We start from the raw sequence: 22,693 nt of genomic DNA, 5'->3' as shown, positions 1-22,693 counted from the left end.
AACGGGGTGTTGGGAAACTATGATGTTTTTATTTTAGAAAAAAACAGTACACATGAATTAATGTACTTTAATAGAAAATGGAAAGGTGATACAACCTCAAAACGTGATTGCCTCTAGATTTAAAAAGAGAAATGAGGTCGAGTAGTTACACCTATATAAAAAATAAATGCACAATTTAAAAACAAAATTTATAGGTAGGTATATCGACTTCTTATTAAATTATATGAATTATTATGGCTTTGTCTGCCACAGTGTTTTTCTTTAAACTACTTAGGAACACTTTTACTGGCAGTCAGTGATATCACTGAAAGGCAAGGTTCTGTTGCCATAGTCCCCTGAGTTTATTTTGAAAGCTCACTTATGGAACTCACTTAAACAGCTTAGAGCACACATTTGAAGAAGTATTCCCTCATTACGGTGACATTTTCCATTTTAAAAGGTCTCAAAAATTAACATGAAAAAGGAAACTAGAAAAAATACAAATTCAGGAGATAAGAAAGATCCAGGAGATCAAAGTAAGTAAACAAATACATCAAATCTGGGTAAAATCCCTCAAATAACAGAATCTACTTTTCTAAAAATGTTGACAGTCTGTGTATAAAATGAAACATTTGAATCCCACCCATATGGAAAAGATATATATAAATCTTATAAAGTTTGTATCTGTCTTGTGTGAAACTTGTATGTTTTGGATACTTACTAAAACAATATATGAAAGTAATGAGAAAGTGGCCACTTTCATGAGTAAATCATATAAGCCTGATATGATTCACTGTATGAAGTAGGCCACATCTTATGCAAGTCTTTTATAAATTTTTAATATTTCTTTTCCATATGGGTATGTTTGACTGAAAATAGCATAATTACAACACGTCTAATCAAAGAAAGGTTACTGGGGCACTTTGTCTTTTGGTAAAATAATGTGACAAGTTTATTCTTGGACTCAGCAGTAAAAACAGATCAACAAGTGTCATGAAGATCTAAGTCTTAGTAGACCTAGTATGGACTTGTTTTGCTCTGTTTTTTATCAAAAGGATAAACTTGTTATTATAATTTAACCAATACTCCCTAAAATGGCATCAAAATCCTTCCAGTCCTGATGTCGAGCACTCTTTTTCACTACTGTGTTGTTGTTGTTTATAGACTCTAAGAGCAGGATGGCTAAAAGAAAGGCCAGTCCTGAAAAGGAGATCCCCGTAAAAAGAAGGAGGGTCACTGAGCAGGCTGCTCCTTCCACCAGCTCAGATACACATGAGGACAAAGCAGTGAAGCGTATGGCCCAGCAAGATGGAGCGGGCACAACCAGTCCACCAAAGAAGATTAAACTTGCTGAGCCTACGAGTGGAGACAGGGGGCAAGCGTCTTCCTCTGTGGATGCTGGTAAAGGTAGGCTAATTAGTTGAGTGAGGGGTAGATTAAGTGCACAGCTGGTTGCTCGGTTTAAGATATTAGTGTTTGGGAGATATTTTTCTGTTGAACAGTTCATTTGCTGTTATGGAGTTCTTGTTACTGATAAAAAAAAAGTGTCTTTTTTGTTTCAAAATAGCTGATCTGCTCTATGCCAACATCTGCGAACAAATATAATTCTATAAAGTTGTTCTATATAGTGTGTAACTGTTGATATAGAGCGTTATTAAATTTATTGCTAATGCAATCATATGGCACGTTGACTTCTAAGGAAATTTTAGATGGCACTTATCATCAGAAAGGTTGCTGACTCCTGGGTTAGACCTTCATATTAATTCTTTTATTTTTTTTTTACTTTTTTAAGAACGCATTTTAGCATTGGACTCAAAAATAAATAAATCCCCCCCTAACGAAAAAGGCTCTTCAAGTGCCAAATTGCTTTATATTTCTTCACTTAAATATACGGCCACAAGTAGGGCTGACATGGGCCCCAGGTTTGATGTGTTCTGCCGTAAACTGGACAAACCAACATAAGGATGGAAGCCACTGTGGGACTTTTTCAGTAAGTTGAGCATGTGTTTTAAAAGTTAATCAGTAAATTAACACCAATAGCTAGTTAACCCATAGCTATTCACACAACAACGGGGTGTTGGGAAACTATGATGTTTTTATTTTAGAAAAAAACAGTACACATGAATTAATGTACTTTAATAGAAAATGGAAAGGTGATACAACCTCAAAAACGTGGTTGCCTCTAGATTTAAAAAGAGAAATGAGGTCGAGTAGTTACACTATATAAAAAATAAATGCACAATTTAAAAAACAAAATTTATAGGTAGGTATATCGACTTCTTATTAAATTATATGAATTATTATGGCTTTGTCTGCCACAGTGTTTTTCTTTAAACTACTTAGGAACACTTTTACTGGCAGTCAGTGATATCACTGAAAGGCAAGGTTCTGTTGCCATAGTCTCCTGAGTTTATTTTGAAAGCTCACTTATGGAACTCACTTAAACAGCTTAGAGCACACATTTGAAGAAGTATTCCCTCATTACGGTGACATTTTCCATTTTAAAAGGTCTCAAAAATTAACATGAAAAAGGAAACTAGAAAAAATACAAATTCAGGAGATAAGAAAGATCCAGGAGATCAAAGTAAGTAAACAAATACATCAAATCTGGGTAAAATCCCTCAAATAACAGAATCTACTTTTCTAAAAATGTTGACAGTCTGTGTATAAATGAAACATTTGAATCCCACCCATATGGAAAAGATACATATAAATCTTATAAAGTTTGTATCTGTCTTGTGTGAAACTTGTATGTTTTGGATACTTACTAAAACAATATATGAAAGTAATGAGAAAGTGGCCACTTTCATGAGTAAATCATATAAGCCTGATATGATTCACTGTATGAAGTAGGCCACATCTTATGCAAGTCTTTTATAAATTTTTAATATTTCTTTTCCATATGGGTATGTTTGACTGAAAATAGCATAATTACAACACGTCTAATCAAAGAAAGGTTACTGGGGCACTTTGTCTTTTGGTAAAATAATGTGACAAGTTTATTCTTGGACTCAGCAGTAAAAACAGATCAACAAGTGTCATGAAGATCTAAGTCTTAGTAGACCTAGTATGGACTTGTTTTGCTCTGTTTTTTATCAAAAGGATAAACTTGTTATTATAATTTAACCAATACTCCCTAAAATGGCATCAAAATCCTTCCAGTCCTGATGTCGAGCACTCTTTTTCACTACTGTGTTGTTGTTGTTTATAGACTCTAAGAGCAGGATGGCTAAAAGAAAGGCCAGTCCTGAAAAGGAGATCCCCGTAAAAAGAAGGAGGGTCACTGAGCAGGCTGCTCCTTCCACCAGCTCAGATACACATGAGGACAAAGCAGTGAAGCGTATGGCCCAGCAAGATGGAGCGGGCACAACCAGTCCACCAAAGAAGATTAAACTTGCTGAGCCTACGAGTGGAGACAGGGGGCAAGCGTCTTCCTCTGTGGATGCTGGTAAAGGTAGGCTAATTAGTTGAGTGAGGGGTAGATTAAGTGCACAGCTGGTTGCTCGGTTTAAGATATTAGTGTTTGGGAGATATTTTTCTGTTGAACAGTTCATTTGCTGTTATGGAGTTCTTGTTACTGATAAAAAAAAGTGTCTTTTTTGTTTCAAAATAGCTGATCTGCTCTATGCCAACATCTGCGAACAAATATAATTCTATAAAGTTGTTCTATATAGTGTGTAACTGTTGATATAGAGCGTTATTAAATTTATTGCTAATGCAATCATATGGCACGTTGACTTCTAAGGAAATTTTAGATGGCACTTATCATCAGAAAGGTTGCTGACTCCTGGGTTAGACCTTCATATTAATTCTTTTATTTTTTTTTTACTTTTTTAAGAACGCATTTTAGCATTGGACTCAAAAATAAATAAATCCCCCCCTAACGAAAAAGGCTCTTCAAGTGCCAAATTGCTTTATATTTCTTCACTTAAATATACGGCCACAAGTAGGGCTGACATGGGCCCCAGGTTTGATGTGTTCTGCCGTAAACTGGACAAACCAACATAAGGATGGAAGCCACTGTGGGACTTTTTCAGTAAGTTGAGCATGTGTTTTATAAGTTAATCAGTAAATTAACACCAATAGCTAGTTAACCCATAGCTATTCACACAACAACGGGGTGTTGGGAAACTATGATGTTTTTATTTTAGAAAAAAACAGTACACATGAATTAATGTACTTTAATAGAAAATGGAAAGGTGATACAACCTCAAAAACGTGATTGCCTCTAGATTTAAAAAGAGAAATGAGGTCGAGTAGTTACACTATATAAAAAATAAATGCACAATTTAAAAAACAAAATTTATAGGTAGGTATATCGACTTCTTATTAAATTATATGAATTATTATGGCTTTGTCTGCCACAGTGTTTTTCTTTAAACTACTTAGGAACACTTTTACTGGCAGTCAGTGATATCACTGAAAGGCAAGGTTCTGTTGCCATAGTCTCCTGAGTTTATTTTGAAAGCTCACTTATGGAACTCACTTAAACAGCTTAGAGCACACATTTGAAGAAGTATTCCCTCATTACGGTGACATTTTCCATTTTAAAAGGTCTCAAAAATTAACATGAAAAAGGAAACTAGAAAAAATACAAATTCAGGAGATAAGAAAGATCCAGGAGATCAAAGTAAGTAAACAAATACATCAAATCTGGGTAAAATCCCTCAAATAACAGAATCTACTTTTCTAAAAATGTTGACAGTCTGTGTATAAAATGAAACATTTGAATCCCACCCATATGGAAAAGATACATATAAATCTTATAAAGTTTGTATCTGTCTTGTGTGAAACTTGTATGTTTTGGATACTTACTAAAACAATATATGAAAGTAATGAGAAAGTGGCCACTTTCATGAGTAAATCATATAAGCCTGATATGATTCACTGTATGAAGTAGGCCACATCTTATGCAAGTCTTTTATAAATTTTTAATATTTCTTTTCCATATGGGTATGTTTGACTGAAAATAGCATAATTACAACACGTCTAATCAAAGAAAGGTTACTGGGGCACTTTGTCTTTTGGTAAAATAATGTGACAAGTTTATTCTTGACTCAGCAGTAAAAACAGATCAACAAGTGTCATGAAGATCTAAGTCTTAGTAGACCTAGTATGGACTTGTGTTGCTCTGTTTTTTATCAAAAGGATAAACTTGTTATTATAATTTAACCAATATTCCCTAAAATGGCATCAAAATCCTTCCAGTCCGGATGTTGAGCACTCTTTTTCACTACTGTGTTGTTGTTGTTTATAGACTCTAAGAGCAGGATGGCTAAAAGAAAGGCCAGTCCTGAAAAGGAGATCCCCGTAAAAAGAAGGAGGGTCACTGAGCAGGCTGCTCCTTCCACCAGCTCAGATACACATGAGGACAAAGCAGTGAAGCGTATGGCCCAGCAAGATGGAGCGGGCACAACCAGTCCACCAAAGAAGATTAAACTTGCTGAGCCTACGAGTGGAGACAGGGGGCAAGCGTCTTCCTCTGTGGATGCTGGTAAAGGTAGGCTAATTAGTTGAGTGAGGGGTAGATTAAGTGCACAGCTGGTTGCTCGGTTTAAGATATTAGTGTTTGGGAGATATTTTTCTGTTGAACAGTTCATTTGCTGTTATGGAGTTCTTGTTACTGATAAAAAAAAAGTGTCTTTTTTGTTTCAAAATAGCTGATCTGCTCTATGCCAACATCTGCGAACAAATATAATTCTATAAAGTTGTTCTATATAGTGTGTAACTGTTGATATAGAGCGTTATTAAATTTATTGCTAATGCAATCATATGGCACGTTGACTTCTAAGGAAATTTTAGATGGCACTTATCATCAGAAAGGTTGCTGACTCCTGGGTTAGACCTTCATATTAATTTTTTTTTTTTTTTTTTACTTTTTTAAGAACGCATTTTAGCATTGGACTCAAAAATAAATAAATCCCCCCCTAACGAAAAAGGCTCTTCAAGTGCCAAATTGCTTTATATTTCTTCACTTAAATATACGGCCACAAGTAGGGCTGACATGGGCCCCAGGTTTGATGTGTTCTGCCGTAAACTGGACAAACCAACATAAGGATGGAAGCCACTGTGGGACTTTTTCAGTAAGTTGAGCATGTGTTTTAAAAGTTAATCAGTAAATTAACACCAATAGCTAGTTAACCCATAGCTATTCACACAACAATGGGGTGTTGGGAAACTATGATGTTTTTATTTTAGAAAAAAACAGTACACATGAATTAATGTACTTTAATAGAAAATGGAAAGGTGATACAACCTCAAAAACGTGATTGCCTCTAGATTTAAAAAGAGAAATAAGGTCGAGTAGTTACACTATATAAAAAATAAATGCACAATTTAAAAAACAAAATTTATAGGTAGGTATATCGACTTCTTATTAAATTATATGAATTATTATGGATTTGTCTGCCACAGTGTTTTTCTTTAAACTACTTAGGAACACTTTTACTGGCAGTCAGCAATGTCACTGAAAGGCAAGGTTCTGTTGCCATAGTCTCCTGAGTTTATTTTGAAAGCTGTTACGTTCCCCTGAGGGGTCTAGGCGGTGAGGGGGAAGTAACAAAAAGTGTCCGGGTCAGAAAAAGGAGACAAGAAGGCATGAGGGTTAAATTAAAGAGTTTTATTAAAGTAGCTCAACTAAAAGAGACGGACAAGCCGCTATCACCATTTAAGAAAACAAACAAAACTCAAGCGTTGGTCAATAAAGTCAAACGTAAGCCAAAAAGAAAGAGAGCAGCTCACTAGCTGCAAACCACAATAATACAGCTCACTAGCTACAAACACCACAAACACACACACACAGCTCACTAGCTGTAACCACTCACATGGCACTCTGGCCCAGAGCTCACCTTTCCCTGGGATTAAATACTTTTAATTACTGACGAGAGTCAGCTGTGTAAAAGGGAAAGGTGGCACCTCAGGCAGAAGCGATTGAAGGACACTCCCACACAGGCACCTTCAGGAGGAGGCCCTGCTAGGGCCATAACAAAGCTCACTTATGGAACTCACTTAAACACCTTAGAAAAGACAAGCACACACATTTGAAGAAGTATTCCCTCATTACGGTGACATTTTCCATTTTAAAACGTCTCAAAAATTAACATGAAAAAGGAAACGAGAAAAAATACAAATTCAGGAGATAAGAAAGATCCAGGAGATCAAAGTAAGTAAACAAATGCATCAAATCTGGGTAAAATCTCTCAAATAACAGAATCTACTTTTCTAAAAATGTTGACAGTCTGTGTATAAAATGAAACATTTGAATCCCACCCACATGGAAAAGATATATATAAATCTTATAAAGTTTGTATCTGTCTTGTGTGAAACTTGTATGTTTTGATATAATTCACTGTATGAAGTAGGCCACATCTTATGCAAGTCTTTTATAAATTTTTAATATTTCTTTTCCATATGGGTATGTTTGACTGAAAATAGCATAATTACAACACGTCTAATCAAAGAAAGGTTACTGGGGCACTTTGTCTTTTGGTAAAATAATGTGACAAGTTTATTCTTGGACTCAGCAGTAAAAACAGATCAACAAGTGTCATGAAGATCTAAGTCTTAGTAGACCTAGTATGGACTTGTGTTGCTCTGTTTTTTATCAAAAGGATAAACTTGTTATTATAATTTAACCAATACTCCCTAAAATGGCATCAAAATCCTTCCAGTCCTGATGTCGAGCACTCTTTTTCACTACTGTGTTGTTGTTGTTGTTTATAGACTCTAAGAGCAGGATGGCTAAAAGAAAGGCCAGTCCTGAAAAGGAGATCCCCGTAAAAAGAAGGAGGGTCACTGAGCAGGCTGCTCCTTCCACCAGCTCAGATACACATGAGGACAAAGCAGTGAAGCGTATGGCCCAGCAAGATGGAGCGGGCACAACCAGTCCACCAAAGAAGATTAAACTTGCTGAGCCTACGAGTGGAGACAGGGGGCAAGCGTCTTCCTCTGTGGACGCTGGTAAAGGTAGGCTAATTAGTTGAGTGAGGGGTAGATTAAGTGCACAGCTGGTTGCTCGGTTTAAGATATTAGTGTTTGGGAGATATTTGTGTGTATGATCTAATACGCTGATGTGCTTTTGGTGTTTTCCACGTCTGCAGACTGCAGTCAAAACACAAAGGGGTGCACAAAAAATGGCCGAAGGAAGTCTGCAGGAGACAGCAAAGAGTCACCCAAGAAAAAGAAAAAGGACAAAACCAAAAACGTCGTCCAAAATTCAGCAGACGACCAGCAACGTAAGTAGCAAGCAGCTTGGCTTTTATACTCAGGTGAAGAGCAACATTTAGGGTACAGCAGAGAGTAATTTGTGTCACAGCTGTAGTAAAACAACATTTGTGTCTTTTCAGGGGAATACCAAGCCAGATATGTGCAGGAGCACCATCTAGGAAATGGCGGCTGTGGAGCAGTGTTTGCTGGCTACAGGATAACAGATCATTTCCCAGTAAGTGTTGAGATGGTGGGAGTAAGACAGGCAGTAACGCACATAACGGATAATATCGTCAGCTGAGCATTAAAGGTGCTGTTTTACACCTTTAATGATGTCATACTGAGGAAATGCTCACCAATTCTATGTGTTTTTTAGGTAGCTATCAAACACATTCCCAAGGACAGAATCCCCATCCAAGTGACGGTAAGTGTGCAACACTTGAACTGTTTTTACATTCCTGGACTGAGTGCAGCGTTCACCTGTGAAACATCTGTTCCTCATCATCCACTTTGTTGTAATATATCAGGATGAAAACGGGAAGGAAGTCTCAGTGGAAGTGGCCATTTTGCTGAAGCTTGCAGCTGAAGCAGATGGATCAGTGGGAATGTCGGCTCCCGTTTCTCTGTTGGACTGGTTTGACTTCGGCACAGAGCTGATCCTGGTGCAGGAGAGACCTGTCCCCGCTGTGGACCTGTTTGATTACATAAGAGAAAATGGAGGATGTTTACCAGAAGAAAAGGCCAAGGTAAGTTGACTGGAAGAGCCTTAGACTTTACAGCATTCAATCAAAGCACAGAGTATCAGAGAAGCATCAACCTGTTGACTAATTACTGTCTTTTTCATCTTTTCCAGGTCATTCTGAAGCAACTGGTTGATGCAGCAAAGGACCTGGAGGAGAAACACATCTTTCACCGGGACATCAAGAGTGACAACATTCTGATTGAGACCGGCTCAGATGTACCTCGAGTTCGTATCATTGACTTTGGACTGAGCTGCTTTGCTACTAAGCGATCGCGGTTCCGCTTCTTCTATGGTAACACATTCAGCTCCTGCTCTTCACAGATGTAGCAATTTGTGCCTTTTGTTTTAGAAGAAATTGTAATTGTGTCTGTTTATTAGGTACACCTATCCACACCCCTCCCGAATGTTACTGGGGCAAAAAATACAGGCCTGGACCCACCACGGTGTGGCAAATGGGAGTGGTGCTGTATGAAACGCTTCATGTGGGGGAGTTTAATATCATGACGTTCCTCGAAAAGGAACTGAAATTCAACAAGCATCTGTCCCCACGTAATAAAACATCACACTTCAAGATTCACTGATGGCTTGCATCACTGGAACTATCATCTTCATCTTTTCTCTCCTTTCTTTCCTTCCAGACTGCCGGAATTTCTTGGACGCGTGTTTAACCGATGTCCCGGAGAAGCGCCCAACGCTGGGGGACCTCCAGCGTCACCCCTGGCTCAGATAAACCCATCTCTCTAACACACACACACACACACACATTTCATATCTTATCATAAGTGTGATACATGACCTAACTTTCTTTTTTTGTCTTTCTTTCATTTTTTTGCTTTTTTAACAGGAAAAGATTGTTTTTTGGGTTTTTTTTGGCCGATTCTAAATTTTGCTATCCTGAAATTCCTGTAACCCCCCCAGCCATCCCAGGAAAGGGGATCTCTCTTTGAATTGGCTTTCCCGAGGTTTCTTCCCATTATTCTGGATCCCCGGGGAGTTTTTCCTCGTCTTCATAGAGAGCTTGGGCTGGGTCAGGAGCTTCATCAAAATTGGCCTTATTTGATTAGGTTAATGTAATAAAATACGTTGATGTAATCAAAATTAGTAAAAATTAAAAGATTTAACTTAAACTTCCATTAAAACTTGTTTAACTCAACTTTGCTGAGAATACTCTTTCATTACCATGTCAAGGATAGTTTTTTACTCATGATGCATTTTGACAAGTAAGAAAACTGAAAACTAAATCAGGTTAAAGTATGCACAACTAAAGTCATACTGTCACTGCTCTGAAGACTTGCATCCGTTGCCCTAACCTCCAATGCGTCTCAACAGATTTCCCCGATCTAACAGAGGTTGCAACAGTTTTTCCTTCCCACTGTTGCTGATTGTTTGCTCATAGTGGGCTCTCTGATTGGTGGGATTCATTTTCTAATACTATAGGGTCTCTGCATTCCAATGTAAAGCGCCTCTAGACAACAGATGTGACTTGTTGCTATAGTTAAGGTTGAATTTAATCATTAATGTCCATTCAGTAGTGAAAATTTTATATTTCTTAATAGGGGTGGGTTTTGATGATCGATTTATCAATTAAAATCGATTCTGGCTTGGATAACGTGATATCGATTCATTAAAAACCTGAATCGATTTTTAAATATAAATTTATTTTGCCCAAAACGCCAGAATCTCAGGTTAAACCTCACAAAATGTCTACAACCACCAAACAGCTAAAACAGTAAATGAGAGCAGGTACACGGATTCTGCACAAAGACGTAAACACAGGGGGTGACGTAGGAGCAGTGACATGTAAAGACGCGTGGCTGAGTTGCTCTGTGGGGATACGCTATTTTTTCAAATAAATACTGCGACATTGGGCACTAACGCGTTATCTGTCGTCAGCTGAGTTATCACTGCAAACGTGCGCATCACCTAAGGGAACTTTGCAACAATGTCAGGATCCAAAAACACCAGAAAGACTGATGGAGCCAAGGCAACTGATAGCAATGCTACATCCCCGGACACGGCCGCGCTAATGGCTGCCATAGCTAATTCGGAGAAGAACGTAGTCGCCAAAATTTCTATGCTGGAAGCAAAAGTCGAGACCAAGTGCCAAGCTCTTAATGAGCTAATCGATTCGCTTCGCAGCAATGTTTCTGACCAAATAGATGAAGTGTGGACTGAACTTTGTGCTAAGATTGATGCTCTAGCTACTACCTGCACTGACCACCATAGCCGGCTAACTAGCGTGGAAGAAGATGCAAACACATATTCGGACCGGGTTGTGGACTTGGAGAAGCAAGTTCACGATCTGAAAGAAGTTGTGTCAGCTCTTTCGGACAAGACCGAAGACCTTGAGGGGAGACAGCGCAGATGCAACATTCGAATACTTGGCGTGAGGGAGCACTTTGAGACTGGGACGTGCCCTGTCACCTTGGTGGCCCAGCTACTAAAGGAGGTTTTGGCTCTGGATACCGCTCCAACACTGGATCGGGCACATCGCAGCCTCCAGCCCGTCCCTGCGAGAGACCAGAGACCCAGGCCACTTATTGTCAAATTTCACTACTTTCAAGAAAAGGAGGAGGTACTTCGCAGGGCCGCGTTAAACAGTCCCCTGACGCATAATGGAGACAGAATCCTAATTTTCCCTGACCTGCCATCTGCAGTCGCGAAGAGACGGGGGGCCTTTAAAGAAGCTAAAGATCTACTGCGCGGATGTTGGGGTGTGAGATTCGGGATGCTATACCCAGCTAAGCTAAGGATTTCTTCCCCTCTTGGTGAGGAAATATTCACCAATCCGACGGCTGCTAAAGACTACGTCAAGAATCGCATCTTGGCTGTGTGTGGGAATCAAGACACGGACTGAGAGGACTGTGGAACCTCAATTGCTTTTTGACTCTATACTTCACATAAACATCGTCACGAATTTCCTCTTACTTTGGCTGTTTTGCTTCCACCACGATAAAATCACACACCAGAATCTCAGGTTAAAGAGCTTAGAGCTTACTCTGTCTCTAAATCAATAATCAAAACCCACCCCTGTCACGGTTCTGGGTCAGTTTCGACCCAGTATTTTGAGTTTTGATTGTTAGTTTATTTTTGAATGATTGTTGTAGTTTTGGGTGCTATGAGTGTTATTAATATTATTATTATGATGATGATGATTATTATTATTATTAGAGTTCCATGTTTCTGTTTATTCGTGTTTCAGGATTTGTGTCTCATGTTTAGCATTTAGGTTCCATGTGTTATATTCAGTCTGTCTGTCAGTGTCGAGTCTGCGTCCTTGTGTAGCGTTCTTGTTTCCTGTTTTATTGTGAAGGTCTGCGTCTCATGTGAGTGTGTTCAGGTTTACCTCCCTTGTCTCGTCTTGTTGATTACTCCCAGCTGTGTCCCCCACCTGTGTGTAATCTCCCTGTGTTTCTCTGTGTGTATTTAAGTCGCATCTCCTGTCACTGTAGTTGCTGGTCCGTCTGTGTATCCACCCTGCTCCTTCTGTGTGTTATCCCTGCTGTCTACCGTCATCCGCCTCTGCTCGCCCTTTTTCATGTTTGCGTTCTGGTTCCTGCTCTGTAGTTTAGTTGTTTTCCAGTATAGTTTAGTTTGTCTTCGTTTGCCATTTTCCTTGTGCCGTGTATTCAACAAACCACCTTCACACCTTTACAAGTGCCTGCAATTGGATCCTCCTTTATCATCTCCACATGGCTCATCTCACTCGCCGTGACAACCCCTACTTATTACCCACCAGTCCACGGTGTCGGCCGCTGTTTTTTTGTGTGTGTGTGTGGGGGGGGGGGGGGGGGGGTTTTTACTTACTTACGACAAGAAAGACTCATTTCTGCTGTTCAATACTGAACAAATTTAAACTTAATGTCATCTGCTATAAAAACCCAGACCAGGAAAACTGCCTTCATGTTTTTCTGTGTTTTATCCTCAGTTACATTGATGCAAATGAATCTGCTGTGATGCTTACACTTTTGATAAAGTCTCGCAAGTGTCAGCTTTCTTTTTATAGATATAAAAATATAGATATGTACTGATAAGTGATCAGAATTATAATATTTCTGACTGTCTGAGGCAAAATTTCCCTGATTCAAATCGAATCGAATCAAATTGTGGATCGAATCGATTTGGGACCTTGTGAATCGGAATCGAATCGATTCTAGAAATCAGTGATGATACCCAGCCATATTTCTTAATATCCATCTATACTCAATGTGAATTCCATAAATTTAATAGAGCTGTTTGACTGATCACCTAATGTGTGACAAAAGAATCCACTGTGATGCTAATGACCGTCTGCGCTCTCTTACCTGTCTGTAAAAGTTGGCCTTGTCTCTCTCACTCTGCCTTCTCTCACTCGTTTCCCGGTCCAGTGACGCCTCTCTCCTCTGTTGCAGAAGTTCCAGCCCGTGCTCTTCCTGTGTTCCGCGTGCCCGACTGTTTCTCTGCCCCCTGGTTTCCCACGGCACCTGTGCAGAGTTTCTGTTAATGACCGTGCTCCTGTTTAAGTTGATTCCTCTCATTAATAAATCTTGTAAATATTTCAAGTGATTGAGTCTGCTCTTAGGTAGGGGTGGGCAATATGAACGATATACGATAGAAACGATATAAACTTGGCCAACGATAGAGATTTGGACTATTCCGCTCTATCGCGATAGCACCTGTTGATGATGTCATCAAGCTGCGCCTGTTTTGGTCAAAAGCATCGCAGCGGCTACAACCATCCATCTGCAAATTATGCTGACAGTCATAGCAAAGAGATGAAGCACTTTTGAAATATGGGGAAAGCCAAAAACTGCGCTTCCTCCACTTCCGTAACATTGGCTGTATCCCAATTCAGGGTCTGCAGCCTTAAAGGCCGCATTTTAAGGCCGATTACATCACCGCGACGCGACGAAGGCTGTCCCAATTCGAAGGCTGCTCGAAATGCGGCCCTCAAATGCGTCCTTCATTTCCCTGAATTTTAAGGACGTGGCGGTGTAGACTTTGTGGCCCAACATATCCCAGAATGCATAGCGTGGCGGTGGGTGTGGATAATTTTGCCGAAAAAAAAACAGCGGATGAGGGGCGCCCGAAGAGTCAACTTTAAGTAAGTACTGAATATTATGTCAGTTATTTTTGTGCAAATGTTTAATAACGAAGAACATGAAAACATTACTGTTGGCCACATGTCGGCAAAGTTATGTAACATTAGTGACGTTTGTACTAACTTGGTTTTAAAGTCTTTACTTTAAAATATACGCCGTTCAATAGCTGAGCTTAATCTTACAGAGAATGATCAAAGCTCATGTAGAAACAAACAAACAAATGAACAAAAGATTTTCTCCTTCATTTCTGTCAAACAAAGCTGTATGAAACGTTTCCAGCTGTTAGTATCATGGTTGCTAGGCAACCTGGGCAGCGCAACGGAGGCTAGACCGTCCCATTTCACGAGCCTTGCACTTCCGGCCTTAGCGGTCTTTAAGTATGCGGCCCTTGAGGATCGTTGAGGCTGCGTACTTTAAGGCTGCAGACCCTGAATTGGGATACAGCCATTGATTCATTAATGTTGAATTCTCTCGCAGCTGTTCTGTTCCGTTGTTGCAGTATATTAATAACTAACCTTGTATTGTGGATGAATGATCTCAGTTGTTCTCCTGACTGAAGTTTGCCCTGTGTATAGCATCCTGCTATGCGATTGCATTTGTCCCTGACCACCAGAATCCCTTACGTTAACTTTTATCGAGTGGAAAAAAAAGTTGGCGTTCATCCTCCAGCTTCACTGTGCTAATGTTATGCTAACATAGCTGTGTTGCTAGCAATCACGTAGCACAACATATACCAGGTAGTCCAACTTCAGTAACCCTGCAAACACCACTGCTGTTTAGTTTCCTGTATGGCCTAAAATTCATATCGCGATATAATTTGAAGCATGTGCGGTAACGATATATATCGTGATATATTCTTTTCTTCTGTATAATATATTTTCCACACTATAAGGCACACTTAAAATCCTTTGATTTTCTCAAAAATCGAGAGTGTGCCTTATGTATGAATTCTGGTTGTGCTTACTGACCTCGAACCGATTTGGGCGTGCAGAAATCTGTTAAAAAATGTTTTAGTACAACTTTGGTAAGCCGCACTGCTTGATGGATTGTCATAGCATTACGGCTGCTGTAGTGAGGAGTAGTGATTAGTGATGGGTCGTTCGCGAACGAAATGGCTCTTAGAGCCGACTCTTTGAAGTGAACGACGCGAGCCGGCTCCTTATTGGGAGCCGTGAGGGGTTTTTTTTTTTCTTTCTCTCACCCTCTCTCTCACCCTTTTTTCCGCTAAACTCCGCACGCTGCCTGTACTTTGCGCTGGGCAGAGGGGGGAGGGGCGTTAGTTACACTCGCAGCAGCACAGGAACAGAGCCAGAGAGAAAGAGAGCGAGGGACAACAACATCACATTAGAAAGGTATAGTAATCATCCACAACTATTTTCAGTTGCAGATGATAAAGGATTCAGAAATCATGCAGGCCCATATGACAGAGAATGTGCATCTTCTTTTTGTTTTAATATTTTAATTTATATTTAATTGTGTTGTGGTTTGCAGTGTTTTGTGTTGTTTCACGTTAAATTTGTTTAAAAGGAAAAAGCTGAAAATTTAAATAGTTAAAAATTTAAAATGTAAATAGTTGTTTTTTTGTATTATATGATTTATTTATTACATTTTACGTGGAGTGAATAAATAAAGTATATTTATGGTGGCCCTTAGAGACAAAGCACGTACAAACTCCAAAACACGTTCAAACTCCAAAACACGTAAAAACTCAGAAGCACGTACAAAAGACAACAGAAGTGCTCCAGGATGCTAGGGCGCAGTGTTGAGCTTTTGTTACCTAGTGGCTACACAAGCCAGGAAGTATCAACAACCGGATTTGGTGTGTGGTAGTAACAGGTAAATGAACTTTTTTTTTTTAATTATTTGAATAAATATGAGTGCTTGTCTATAAATACACAAACAATACACACATGCTTTCAATTGTGTAATGTAAGTGATCTGGGTAGCTCTGTTTTGGAAGTTCAGTAAACGCTAGAAATGTGTTTTGGAGTTTGTACGTGCTTTTTGGAGTTTGTATATGCTTTAGAGTTTGTACGTGCTTTGTCTCTAGGGGCCATATACAAACATATATAAATAAAACCACTTTTTTTAACATTAGTAATTCCTTTTCTGCATAATTTTATATTATTGTTAATGATTAAATAATTAAAGCAACAAAACAACCTGAAGAGCCGGTTCGGAGCCGAAAGAGCCGGTTCTTTTTAGTGATCCGAGCCAAAAGAGCCGGATCTCTAAAAAGAGCCGGAAATCCCATCACTAGTAGTGATGCGACGTTCTGTATCGAGGCTTCGAAGCTTGTGTCGAGTAATGGAGGGGGCGTTTCCGCGATGTGCGTATCGAGGCTTGCTTTATTTATGGGGGGAGCTGAAAATGACCACGTGACTGGTTCATGAAGTGGTTCGAACTTTGCCGCGAGCTATGACAGCGATATAAACCCCTCAGACTTCATTCAAAATGTGGGTGTTTGATGGAGAGTTGCGGTTAGTGAGAGTTTGGAGACAGTTTGGAGGTTTATGAGAGTGAGGAGAGAAAGTCAGGAGAGAATGGAGCCAGCTAAGAAGAGGAGGATGTCCTCCCCTGTGTGGGAACATTGTGATTTTATTCCTCCCAACAAGGTATGTAAATTTCTACAGAAGATGTATTTTCATAATACTGATGGTGCAATAGGGCTTTGGAGCATGATGTCACGGAGGCGTCTAGCCTGGATAGCTCCAGTTCTCTTCCATCTCCAAATATCTGTTGGTGCGCCAGACATTTTCATTCCGGTAAGTTCTAAATATGTTCATATCACTCTTTATAGCCTATTAGTTTTATTTTCGATGCACTCTGAGCTCATAGCAAATTAGAACAAACATCCTACTGAGTAATTTTGCAGAACTACCTTCTATTTATAAAGATGCTAATTATTTGGCATCATTGCAGCAAACCAGCCTATGAAATGGATGAAACATCATGACTGAGTTCCAGCGCTACACAAGGGACCTGCTTCAAACATACCACCATGCCAATCAGATTACTTCTTCCATGTGAGGGTGAAGAGGTGACCCTTCTGGATAAGATGGTGAAGGTTTGCTGCCGTTTTGGTGAACAGTGTGATAATAAAACCAGGGAAAAATGAAACCTCCTCCTGTTAAACATTCCTAAGTCTTTTGCTGTATAAATAGCGGTATTTTTTCAAAAGATACAGTAATTAAAGTAATATTAGTAGTGGGTGATATCATGTAAACACTGTCATGATTTTATGTAAACATTTTGTCACTTGTAAACTATAAATGATATGGATTCTACACTGTAACGGATGTGATGTTCTATAAAGTGGTTTTAATAAAAAAAAAAAGGCAAACATTAGTTTGTTTCTTTATTCAATTTTTGAACAGTGGGACTCAGTCAGTACATATTCAGTAAATGCAATTTATTTACACGGCAGTGCACTACAGGCATAAATCTAGACCCCTAGATAAAACATTATGGCATTATAGCAGTGTCAACTCCTCCACAGTAGCAGGTGTGATTTTTCTTTTTTGAGGACGGCTCCTTTTGCCTTTCAATATAGATGGTCTGTTTATGTTTTGATCAAGAGCCTTTTTTGGGCCGCTGAAGAGGAGAAGTCTATCTTATGGCCAACCTCTGGCTGTATCATGGTCACATTACCCAGCAAAACCCAGCATGCAGGTTCATCTGTAACAGTCCTTGTGCCATGATCCGCACTGTTGCTTCTACATTAAACAGAAGAGCAGTGACATGGGTGCAGGTCTCCACGACTCCGGCCTTACAGGTGCAGTGGGCGGCTTCAACCTTCCCTGTGATGCTCACAGTGACCCATGGCTGCAATGCTGGTTCATTCAGTCTTTGAGAGTGCAGGACCTGAAACACACAAAGTTCATTTAAAGACAAGAACTATGAGCCAAGGCAGACTACTTTATCATAAATGTAACAAAGTTTTTAGAAAGTTAGCACATACATGTAATTTTTCATTTCTTTATGTGTCCATCTATAGAATGCTGCATGGTATAGTGTAAATCTGCCTGTTCTCTGTCAGAAACCTGCCTGCAGAAAATGAACCTAAAATATGTAATGCAAGGATGTCATCACTTTAGAGATGGAGAAAGCATAAAGTGACAATTATGAATCACTTAATATGATAAGGAGATTCTGCAGGTCATTAATCAATGTATAAAGTTAAAATAAAATGTATTTTTAGTGACACAGGATACAAATATGGAAGCAAGATGTATAATTAGAATTATTTATAATAAATATAAATAAATCATTGCAATTTCTTTAACCATAAAGAGTAACTAAATCCTTCAGGACAATGTCACATCAATGCACTGAACTCACTATGTTATCCCTCTAACAGCCTCCACATGTTCTCACTGTAATTTCCCCTCATGAATGAATTTATGCTGCACTAATGTGAATGTTTGCAGGGAAATCAAACGCATTTCACACGCAGTACTCGAGCTGACTTACCTTTGTTTAAATGACGATTTGTACGTGCTGACTCCACAGATAAGGTACGAAAATATGTCAGGCTACGTCAGTAGCGGTTGGTCTTCAGGGTTTCTACTCCACGGCCGTATTTCATACGGGTCCACATTTCCAATGCACGCTATTTTCTGCAAGTACCGCCGCTTCGCCTCTGGACGCAATCGGTCTCTATACCGTCCGTTTCTTTGGAGCTGCTTTTAAGCATCTTGTAATCGTCGTTCCAACACAGTGTGTTTGTTTTGATTCGCAGACCCCGAACATGGCGCCGCGCTCCCACAATGCATTGCGGCGTGACGTCAACTCCAAAGCCCTATACAATTTATGTTAAGCGGCTTTACTTTTGTACAAGGTGAAGTGTTTGCTATGTGCCAGGGAGCTGGGATATAACAACAACACCTCATCCATGCTTAGGCACTACAGAGCTTTGCATGAGAATAAGGGGAACACCGATTGTGGAGCAAGACTAGGTGAGCAATCAAATGCCATAATAATATAGCATGCAGTAATGTTACTAAATGATATAACAATATTATACAACTGTAATAAGTTACGTGTGTGATATTTATATTTGTGCTTTGTTCTCCTGAGGAAAGACAACAAAAACAATCTCAAATAGATGAAAACCTGGTTAGCATGGTGACTGAGGACTCCCAGCCATTTAGCATTGTGGAGGACAAAGGATTTAAAAGATTTGTTAAATCATTAAATCCTAGCTATGTTCTCCCCACTAAAAAGGTCATAAAAGCAGTGAAAATGCAGTTTTTACAGAATAAAATGTGGGCAGGACTGAGGCTCAAAGCCTCAGTGTGTAGCTGTCCATACCTCAACGTTACAAAAGCACAACCACTGTCCATACCCCAACCACACCTCACCTCACAGTAAATGATCGTTTACATTTTAAGCATTTCCACATAATGATTTTCCATACTGCCAGTATAAATATACACAGTATAGTGCCATCACTACAATATACATGTTTTACACACTCCTTTTGTTGTTGACATTTACAGGCTGTCCAGTAGATGTCCTACTAGAGCAAATGAAGCTTCAAGAAGCTTTGCGCTGGGGTGAACCAATTGGATGACAAGCTCCAGTGCTTCATGAAGCTTCATCTGCCCATCACTAGTGAGGAGCTTCGCGGAGTACTCTGGGTCCAAAACTCTGTCAACTTCAGGTCCCAAAGTCAAATGAACACACGAGTTAAAAACGTACTAAATTCTTTAATCTTTAATAAAATCATCAGCGTTGCTGCTTTACCAGGTGTAACAATTAAGTTTAACATCCAGGCATCCATGAAAACATAAGTTATTAAATTTAACGGAGTTAGAAGATGGCTCGCTAGTTTACACCTAAACATGACATACCATGTTCTGACTGAGAGATTTTTGAAACTAATTAAAACGTACAGCTCTGCTACCACTTCCGACATAATGAAGACAGAAAACTAAACAGCAGTGGCGTTTGTAGGGTTACTGAAGTTGGACTACCTGGTATATAATGTGCTACGTGATTGCTAGCGGCACAGTTATGTTAGCATAACATTAGCACAGTGAAGCTGGAGGATAAACTCCAACTTTTTTTTCCACTCGATAAAAGTTAACGTGAGGGATTCTGGTGGTCAGGGAGAAATGCAATCGCATAGTAGGATGCTATACACGGGGCAAACTTCAGTCAGGAGAACAACTGAGATCATTCATCCATAATACAAGGTTAGTTATTAATATACTGCAACAACGTGAGAATAGAGAATGTTACGGAAGTGGAGGAAGCGCAGTTTTTGGCTTTCCCCATATTTCAAAAGTGCTTCATCTCTTTGCTATGACTGTCAGCATAATTTGCAGATGACAATGGTTGTAGCCACTGCGACACTTTCGACCAAAACAGGCGCAGCTTGATGACATCATCAACATGCGCTATCGCGATAGAGTGGTATAGTCAAAATCTCTATCGTTGGCCAAATTTATATAGTTTCTATCTATATCGTTCATATCGCCCACCCCTAATTAATAGATCTCTCTGCGTTGAATCATACCTGCTATTAATCTCTGTCTCTCTTCCACAGCATGTATTTATCCTGTTTTCCTTCTCTCACCCCAACCGGTAGCAGCAGAGGGCCGCCCCTCCCTGAGTCCAGAGTAACCGCACATAGCAGCTATAGCATCACACCTAGCATCGGCAGTAACATCTGTAGCTTAGAACATTCAACACTTATACCACACTGTAAGGAACAACAAGGTGAGTAAAACAACACACTACATTCTCACAGTTCCCGACTGTATTGGTGTTTTGTTTAGTTTTTTTCAAATGTTTCTGAGCTTAATCGGCGGGAAAAATACATTGTCTAAACTTAACAGGTAGCTAACGAAAGCGAGTGACTCACCGGGACAAATAACTCCAACACAAATAACTCGACAGACGTTATTCCCTTTGTGGTCAGAGTTCGGGGCCTAATAAAAGAGTAGCTTATTAGCATTGATATGTAAAAAAAAAACCATTTGGTCTCATTATCTAGTTTGCAGCACTGCATACTTTGTTGAAAAAACACTTGACCGCCATTATTGCGAAGCTCTCATAGGAAGAGACAGCCAATGCTTCCTGCGCACGAGACTACAGTCAATGGTCGTAACGCAGCAAGGCTGCATCAAAGCGCCCCCTTGTGACAATAGGCAATAGTTTTAGATGACAAGAGGGGGATTTGCAGCCCTGTATTTCGCATGGGTTAGACCAGGGGTCGGCAATCCTGGGCACTCCTGCCACACAGCTGGCACGCGAAGGGTTAACTGATGGCACGACACCCATTGAATTCATCTGAGAAGGTGTATTAAAAAATTAATGGCCGTGCCAGCGGAGTACATCGCAAATTAACTCGTATAGACACATTAGTTGTGCTGCTTCTTAATGTCGGTATCTAAGCTAACAACCCCATGTACCATATTCAACTTGTAATTGGTTAAAAATAACGTAGCCTACCAGTGAGAGGGACGTTGCTAGCTGGTAGTTTTTTCAAGCAATGTTGAAATTTCCACATTCCGACACTTCAGGAGCTGTCCGCTCAGCGCAGCATCGGCACCGCGGAAATACACGGATACATCCGTAGACTTGAGACAGAATTCACAATGCGTTTTCAGGACTTTTAGGTGTATGGACCAATGTTTTCTTTTATGATCAAACCAGAAAGCTTTAATGAGCAAGTGGATTTGGATATGGAATCTGGCTGGACACAGATGACATCGAAATGCAGCTGACTGAACTGAAAAGCTCAACTCTGTGGGGGTCAAAGTTTGCAGAACTACGAACACAGCTGGAATCCACAGGTGTGCGTGTTCATGGAGCTTGCATTTTCACCTGCTGGACATCACTACCTGACAAGTTTAACTCACTTCAGAACATTGCAGAGGCCTTATTGACAGTATTTGGCTCTACATATCTGTGTGAGCAGATTTTCTCTCACACGAAGAGTGTCCTCAGGTAGCCATCTGAATGCTGGACACTCTGAGACCTGTGTCTCTTATCGTTGTTTTGAGGAGACCATAAATGGCCTTTGCATTTTCTGTTGTACAGTTCATTTGCTGTTATGGAGTTCTTGTTATTAATAAAAAGTGTATTTTTTTTTTTCAAAATAGCTGATCTGTTCAAATATAATTCTATAAAGTTGGTCTATATAGTGTGTAACTGTTAATAATATAGAGCGTTATTAAATTTATTGCTAATGCAATCATATGGCACACTGACTTCTGAGGAAATTTTAGATGGCACTCATCATCAGAAAGGTTGCCGACTCCTGGCATAGGCTGTTTATAAAAGTTGGATGTAAACCAGTATAAAAGGGGCCTTAATGGTTTGATACCACACAGTAAAACACTCCTGAGTTCACAGCCTAGTTTGAAGTGTTATTTAATGCAAAATGATGTTCACTGTGTAAATTATAGAGAGTGAAGCCGAGTATACTGTAGGATGAGTATACCTCGACAGCTTGCTTCCCTGCCTGAGTTTCTTAGTAAGATGCCTCTCTCATCACATCCAGTTCCACAGCTCCAATGTTTGTGGCATCAAAACAGGGTGTCATAAACTATTTCCAAGATATTTCCATCTACATATCCACCCTTAAACGTTTATTTATTTAAAATTTGACAAAAAAATTTGGTTTCCTTCATCAGGAGATCTTGAGTACATAATGGTACATGGTGAATCACAA

At 39.6% G+C, this 22,693-nt stretch overlaps 2 protein-coding genes and 1 long non-coding RNA gene across 8 annotated transcripts; 2 read left to right on the top strand and 1 right to left on the bottom strand.

Moving 5' to 3' along the window:
• Positions 1–359: 359 nt before the first annotated feature.
• On the top strand, positions 360–10,079 carry LOC146516901 (serine/threonine-protein kinase pim-2-like). Of its 4 annotated transcripts, XM_085163114.1 has the most exons (12): positions 360–515; positions 1,144–1,386; positions 3,191–3,433; positions 5,237–5,479; positions 7,702–7,944; positions 8,079–8,213; positions 8,325–8,419; positions 8,561–8,608; positions 8,712–8,930; positions 9,038–9,218; positions 9,305–9,475; positions 9,565–10,079. In XM_085163114.1, the coding sequence occupies exons 1-12, from the start codon at positions 455–457 to the stop codon at positions 9,654–9,656; spliced, it is 1,974 nt and encodes a 657-aa protein (XP_085019240.1). In that variant the 5' UTR covers positions 360–454; the 3' UTR covers positions 9,657–10,079. The 4 variants fall into 4 exon arrangements, with proteins under 4 accessions (XP_085019240.1, XP_085019241.1, XP_085019242.1 ...); XM_085163115.1 differs by lacking the exons at positions 360–515; positions 1,144–1,386 and adding an exon at positions 2,271–2,563; XM_085163116.1 differs by lacking the exons at positions 360–515; positions 1,144–1,386; positions 3,191–3,433 and adding an exon at positions 4,478–4,609.
• On the bottom strand, positions 4,380–21,304 carry LOC146516899 (uncharacterized). Of its 3 annotated transcripts, none has more exons than XR_014874589.1 (4): positions 20,531–21,077; positions 13,231–13,389; positions 6,996–8,876; positions 4,380–4,473 (listed from the first exon to the last, which is right to left on the bottom strand). It is a non-coding gene; the product is annotated as an uncharacterized LOC146516899 (long non-coding RNA). The 3 variants fall into 3 exon arrangements; XR_014874588.1 differs by lacking the exon at positions 4,380–4,473 and having other exon boundaries at positions 6,584–8,876; positions 20,531–20,664; positions 20,879–21,304; XR_014874587.1 differs by lacking the exon at positions 4,380–4,473 and having other exon boundaries at positions 6,584–8,876; positions 20,531–21,298.
• Positions 10,203–12,677, top strand: LOC146516900 (uncharacterized). The gene has a single exon (XM_085163118.1). The coding sequence runs from the start codon at positions 10,869–10,871 to the stop codon at positions 11,781–11,783; it is 915 nt and encodes a 304-aa protein (XP_085019244.1). The 5' UTR covers positions 10,203–10,868; the 3' UTR covers positions 11,784–12,677.
• Positions 21,305–22,693: the final 1,389 nt, after the last annotated feature.

The sequence above is a fragment of the Neolamprologus multifasciatus genome, chromosome 6, assembly GCF_963576455.1.
Source record: "Neolamprologus multifasciatus chromosome 6, fNeoMul1.2, whole genome shotgun sequence".
NCBI classification, from domain to species: Eukaryota; Metazoa; Chordata; class Actinopteri; order Cichliformes; family Cichlidae; genus Neolamprologus; species Neolamprologus multifasciatus.
The sequence above is the reverse complement of the archived record's forward strand: the minus strand, read 5'-3'. Positions and strand labels throughout refer to the sequence as shown.

Coding starts and splice junctions, on each gene's coding strand:
- LOC146516901 (XM_085163114.1), top strand. CDS start 455: ATGAAAAAGGAAACTAGAAAAAATACAAATTCAGGAGATAAGAAAGAT. Junction 3,434..5,236: donor CTCTGTGGATGCTGGTAAAG/GTAGGCTAATTA, acceptor TGTTGTTTATAG/ACTCTAAGAGCAGGATGGCT. Junction 8,609..8,711: donor GAATCCCCATCCAAGTGACG/GTAAGTGTGCAA, acceptor GTAATATATCAG/GATGAAAACGGGAAGGAAGT.
- LOC146516900 (XM_085163118.1), top strand. CDS start 10,869: ATGTCAGGATCCAAAAACACCAGAAAGACTGATGGAGCCAAGGCAACT.